At 40.4% G+C, this 6,632-nt stretch overlaps 1 protein-coding gene across 1 annotated transcript in view; it reads left to right on the top strand.

Annotated features, from left to right (window-relative positions):
* The first annotated feature begins 5,260 nt into the window (after window positions 1-5,260).
* ADAD1 (adenosine deaminase domain containing 1) overlaps window positions 5,261-6,632 on the top strand; it is a 45,145-nt gene continuing 43,773 nt past the window's right edge. The window contains exons 1-2 of the mRNA XM_069557483.1: window positions 5,261-5,434; window positions 6,177-6,365. Coding sequence (XP_069413584.1) covers window positions 5,263-5,434; window positions 6,177-6,365 — 361 coding nt within the window. The 5' untranslated portion in view covers window positions 5,261-5,262. The remainder of the gene's footprint in view (window positions 5,435-6,176; window positions 6,366-6,632) is intronic.

Here is a 6,632-nt window from a genome sequence, read left to right as displayed (position 1 = left end):
ACTCTCCTCTTTCACTTTCATCAAGAGGCTTTTTAGTTCCTCTTCACTTTCTGCCATAAGGGTGGTGTCATCTGCATATCTGAGGTGATTGATATTTCTCTCAGCAATCTTGATTCCAGCTTGTGCTTCTTCCAGCCCAGCGTTTCTCATGATATACTCTGCATAGAAGTTAAATAAGCAGGGTGACAATATACAGCCTTGATGTACTCCTTTTCCTATTTGGAACCAGTCTGTTGTTCCATGTCCAGTTCTAACTGTTGCCTCCTAACCTGCATATAGGTTTCTCAAGAGGCAGGTCAGGTGGTCTGGTATTCCTATCTTTTTCAGAATTTTCCACAGTTTATTGTGATCCACACAGTTAAAGGCTTTGGCATAGTCAATAAAGCAGAAATAGATGTTTTTCTGGAACTCTCTTGCTTTTTCCATAATCCAGCAGATGTTGGCAATTTGATCTCTGGTTCCTCTGCCTTTTCTAAAACCAGCTTGAACATCTGGAAGTTCACGGTTCACGTATTGCTGAAGCCTGGCTTGGAGAATTGTGAGCATTGCTTTACTACGTGCGAGATGAGTGCAACTGTGCAGTTAGTCTTTCCAATAAAACTGGACAGCCCATGCAAAAAAATGAAATGAGATGACTATCGCACACCATACACAAAAATAAATTCAAAATGGATTAAAGACTTGAACATAAGACGAAAGCATAAAAGTCCTAATAGAAACATAGGTAAAAGGTAAAAATAAACAAGTCGGACTATAATAAATAAGTCATACTAAAAAGTTTCTACATAGGAAAGGAAACCATTAACAAAATGAAAAAGCAACCTCTGAAATGAAGAAAAAAATTTAAATCATATATCTGATAAGGGTTAATATCCAAAATATATAAAAAGCTCATAAAACTCAATACCTAAAACCCAAACAATCTCATTTTAAAAACAGAGAGAAGATCTGAATACATAAGAAGGTATACATACGGCCAAAAGGTACATGAAAAGGTGTCAACATCACTAATTAGCAAGGAAATCAATGCAAATCAAAACACAATAAGATACTAATTAACATCTGATAGAACGGTTATTATCTAAAAGACAATAACAAGTGTCGGTGAAGACATGAAGAAAAAGGGAACTCTCATACACCGTTGGTGGAAATATAAATCCATTCAGTGGCAATGGATAGCAGTATGGAAGTTCACAAAAAATTAAATATAGAACTATGATATGGTCCAGCATTTCCACCACTGGTTATTTATCTCAAGGAAATAAAACCAATAACTGGGAAAGATATTTGCACCCTCATGTTTACTGCAGCATTATTTACCATAGCCAAGGCATGGAACAACCTAAATGTTCCTTAATGGAGGATTGAATAAAGGTGTGATACATATACATACAAGTGAATATTATTCACCTATAGAAAGAAGAAAATGTTATCATTTGTGACAAAATGGATTGACCTTGAGGGTTTTATGCTAAGTGAAACAAGACAGAGAAATATAAATACTGTATGATCTCACCTACCTATGGAATTTTTTAAAAATGAGGTCATAAATACAAAGAACAAACTGGTGGTTGCCAGAGGCAAGGGGTAGGCATGTCAAAAGGTACAAACTTCCTGTTATAAGTAAGTCCTGGGCATGTCACACACAGTATTTGCTACGATGTGTGTGTTAGTCACTCAGTCATGCCTGACTCTTTGAAACCCCATAGACTGTAGCTCGCCAGACTCCTCTGTTCATGGAATTCTCTAGGCAAAAACACTGGAGTGGGTTGTCATGCCCTTCTCCAGGGGAGCTTCCTAACTCAGGGATCAAACTCGGGTTTCCTGCATGGCAGGCAGATTCTTTACCGTCTGAGCCACCAGGAAGCCCAGTAGATCTTAAAAGCTCTTATCACAAGAAAAAATATTTATAACTGTATGTGGTGATGCTAACTAGATTTGTGGTGACCATTCTGTAGTATATACATATACCAAAACATATGTTTTACACATGAAGCTAATGTTATGTGTTAATTGTGCATGTTAGTCACTCAGTCGTGTCTGACTTTTTATGACTCCACGGACTGTAGCCCTTCAGGTTCCTTTGCCCATGGGATTCTTCAGGCAAGAATACTGGTATGGGTTGCCATTTCCTTCTCCAATGTGTTAATTATATTTTAATAAAAAAGAAAAAATTTAACTGACAAAACATTTTAAAAAAGAATACCACAGTAAAAACTGCCTCAGGCAAAGTGAAAATTAGTGAATCACACTCTAGGGCAAAACAGGATATTTTCAGATCCTCAAATTATCTTCCTCAAAATATTTATTAATATGGTGGTTTTAACATATGTCCACAAACTCTGGGGCTTCCCAGGTGGCACTAGTGGTAAAGAACCTGCCTGCCAATGTAGGAGATGTAAGAGATGCAAGTTCGATCCCTGGGTCAGGAAGATCTCCTGGAGAAGATGGCATGGCAAACCTATTCTAGTATTCTTGCCTGGAGAATCCCATGGATAGAGGAGCCTGGCTGGATATGGTCCATGGGGTCACAAAGAGCCAGAAATGACTGAAGCAACTTAGCAGAGCATACCACAAACTCTGTGGTACACCTCTCTCCAGAAGGTGGATCTCTATTTCCCTCCCCTCATGTCTTTGCTGCCTTCTAACAGAGTATAGAAAAGGGAAAAGAGTAACTTCATAGTGGAGACACCAGACAGACACAACCTTAGCCACTCCATCAAGATTAACATTACCACTAGTAGCTGCTGATATCATGTACTCTTTGATATGCCACAAGATGTGCACTTCACCTCCATCTTATCAAATATCCTTAATTATAGTCTAACCAAGAGAAAACATCAGCAAATGTAAACTAAGGCCCATTCCACAAAATATCAAAATCATGAAAAAGGATCAAAGCATCAAATCATGAAAAAACAAGTGAAGACTGGAAAACTATTTCAGACCGCAGAAGACTAAGGAGATGTGATGGCATAGAATCCTGGATTGAATCTGGACTTCAGTTAAAAACCTGGTGAAATCCAAATAAAGTATACAGTATAGTTAGCAGTAGTACTGTACCAATGTTAATTTCTTAAGTTTTGATAAATATACTACACCATGTAAGATGATAACACTAGGGGAAATGGATGCAAAAATATAGAGGCACTCTATCTTTACAATTCTGTAAATCTAAATTATTTCAAAATAAAACATTTATATATGCTGTATCTTTAAGAGTAATTTTTAAACATTCCTTTTACTTTTTCAGCTTCTATTTCCATTCCATGTCCCTACTCAAGTTTGGTCCTAATGAAATTATCTATTTTTGTACTTTGAAGCTTTGATCACCATCCTGAGCACACTTCTTGGCAACATTTTAATTTTTTAACTCCTGTAAGCAAAAGTTTCTCAACGTTAAGAAAGAAATCTAAACTGAGTTATCGTTAAAATTATTAATGAGCACTTGATCAGAGCATCAGAGTCAACACATTCTGATAACCTCTAAAGAAAAATGTGCTGCTTCTATTGAAAATGAATTGCTTAATGAGAGATATGAGGCTATTTTTTCTCCCAATTAGCCCCTGTATTTGTGGAGGTATGTTACTTCTTGCTGTAATGATACAGAATACCATCAACTCTGTTATTTTTCTTTTTAAGTGATTTAACCCTTGAGAAACCTTTCCCAGATAAAAGAGTAGAGGAGCATTTAAATTTTGTTATAGCAATCTCCCTCAGTCCCTTGAAGTCCTTGTGGGTTTCATGCCAAGACCTGTTTAAATACTTGTAAAATACTACTTAAAATATTTTCAGTGATCTATCAGCAACACCTCCATTAGTGCCTCCTTCATCTTTCCCAAGAGCAAAGACCTGGGGACACTCACTTTGTGTGTATCATGCATTTATCAGTCATTAGCGTCTCAAGCCCCAACCAGTTTTCGAAACTGTTGCTTATTTGGCTCCATGTGAGGCTTCCACAAGAGTCCAGGGAGGCTTTTTTCTGTAAACAACAAACACACCATGAGGCCAAACCTTGTCCACAGGTACCTTCTGAGAGTATAACTGTGGACAAAGCAAAGGGTCTCCTGAAACTACCCACACATAGGTACCCTAGGACTGCCTCCAGGGATCCTGTAATAGATAGGAGTGATCAGTCATGTCTGATTCTTTGCGGCTCAATGGACTGTAGCCCACCAGACTCCTCTCTCCCTGGAATTTTCTCTGCAAGAATACTGGTATGCACTGCCATTTCCTTCTCCAGGCCATCTTCCCAACCAAGGGATCAAACCTGCGTCTCCAGCATTGCAGGTGGGTTCTTTACCGCTGAGCCAGCAGGGAAGATGCCTATAATAGATAAGGAGGCACTATTCCAGTGCTATGTCGGGATGGAAGGAGTACCAGGCAGGTGTGCGTGGAGGGCATCAGGCAGGAGAGTGAAGGGGCTGAACTGCGTGATCTTACCTGCCTTTCCCAGCAGACAAGGAGGCCAATAGGCCCAGCTACCTACACACAGAAAACCTGTAGTAGCTCAACGAGGCCTTGAACATGCGCAATGCGCGATGCACGACATCACTACGTCACTTGACAGCGCAAGCCTTGGCGCGCGGCAGGCACGCGCTGGCTCAGGCGCGGGGCCGGGAGCGCGGGCCGAAAGGACGGTTGGTGATTGGATGAGGCTTGCGTGAGGCGTCCGCCCCGGTCCTGTGGTGACTCCACGAGGCGGCTTTTGAAAGACGCCCTTCTTGCCGCGTGGCTCTCGGGCCAAGCTGTCTGAAGTGAGAGGTTGAGGCCGGGAGAAAGAAGCAACGGCGTCGTCGGCGGCCGGCCGGCGAGCCCCCGGCCTGCGACCTGGCCTTCGGCTCGGTCAGAGCTGCCCGCCAGCGAAGTCCGGCCCGCCGGGCAAGAAGGACAATACCGGTGGGTGGGAGTTAGGCTGGGGCTCAGGAGGCCGCCAACCGGGTGGCCACTGGAGGGCTCTCAAATTTTTTTTCCTTTTTTTCCCCCTGACCCCCGAGAAAGACTTTTCACCAAAAACCACGTCGTCCCTCCTTTCCTCCTTGTAGAAGTTCTTTGGGGAGGGGTTTGGGAGACAGTTCTGTCACCATATAACTGGTCATAAAGCAGTCATGACATCATGGAAGCGCATGTCATGGGAGTGTGTGTGTGTGAAAAGGCCATGTATGGGAATGTGGTTGTTTTTATTTCAGAGTAAGTATTTTTAGTTTACGTAGTACTTTTTAAATTTTCTGCTAATTTTCTAAACAATTTGTAGGTGAGAAAATGTCTGGCAACAATGACTGGTTTCAGAGTTCTCGGGTCCCTAGCTTTGCCCAGATGCTGAAAAAGAACTTGCCAGTTCAGCCATCAGCCCAGACGGTAACAACACCCACAGGATATTCCTCGGAAAGTTACAGCCTGTCAAACATGGCATCCAAGGTTACGCAAGTGACGGGTACAAACTCTTACATTTGTAATAATGCCTAAGTTCTGTAAGATTCTGGGATGTCCAGTCAGTTTTGATGAGCTTCCGGTTTCACTGTTTCCAGAATATATATCCATTTACCTGTGGCCATGTCCCAACTAAAACTTGGATTTGACCCCCAGCCCAGTAGAAATGCTTCCCCTGGCTGTTCACTTAATTGTTCTTTACCACTTGAGCACAAGACCACTTCCAATATGTCTTGCCTTTTTGAAGTGAGTCTGTGTTTATGCCTTTCAGGAAAGAACTGGATTTATAAGGGGTTGTATTCCGCATATCACTTACTGTAGTGTTAAGTGGAAAGCCAGGACACACACAGTAGAAATTCAGTTGAACTCAGTTTAAAAGGTAAAAATAGTGAATTGAAAGCAGACTCTAGGTTCTGGTACCAAATCTAACTACATTCTAGGCCTCAGCGACCTCGTGTAAAAATGACTTAGCCTCTGAAGACCTTGACATCACTGAAATCCTGATTCTTTGATATCACTTTATGCTTTGACAATAACAGCACTTTGCACAATAGCACAATAGTACTCCAGAAGGTATATATGTAACAGGTTAAACTTCTTTAGTAGTAGAAACATTTTTGATGAAAAACACATGTGACTGTGTGTGTGGAATTGTCTTCCATTTTAGGGAAGGGTTTAGTGCTTTTGCTTGTCTTATTACTCTTTTTAATTTAACCAAATTGACAAGCATAAACATTTATTTTTAGGTAATTTTCCAGAACCATTGCTTTCAAAAGGTCTTTCATCTATTTCAAATCCTGTCCTTCCTCCGAAAAAAATACCTAAAGAATTTATAATGAAATACAAACGTGGAGAGATAAATCCTGTATCAGCCTTGCACCAGTTTGCACAAATGCAGCGGGTTCAGCTTGACCTGAAGGAAACAGTGACAACAGGCAAGTAAAAAGTTGTATCTGGTTGTTACAATACTAGAAAATATTTTCCTATTAAAAGGAGAGTATATATGTGGCACTAAATTAAATTATTTTCTTTATTCACCTAATGTCAGGGTTGGATAACTACTAGTATGTTTTGACAAGGATACGTCATAAATGTTTATATTCATACTTTAGCATTTTGAAACTCTAAATTTACTCATACAAAAATTTTAAAATCACTGAATTCTTATTTTTTGTGTATGGCTAGTTAAACGGAAATCTCAT

Source organism: Ovis canadensis, chromosome 17 (genome assembly GCF_042477335.2).
Source record: "Ovis canadensis isolate MfBH-ARS-UI-01 breed Bighorn chromosome 17, ARS-UI_OviCan_v2, whole genome shotgun sequence".
Classification (NCBI taxonomy): Eukaryota; Metazoa; Chordata; class Mammalia; order Artiodactyla; family Bovidae; genus Ovis; species Ovis canadensis.
This window is presented reverse-complemented; position numbering and strand designations above follow the sequence as displayed.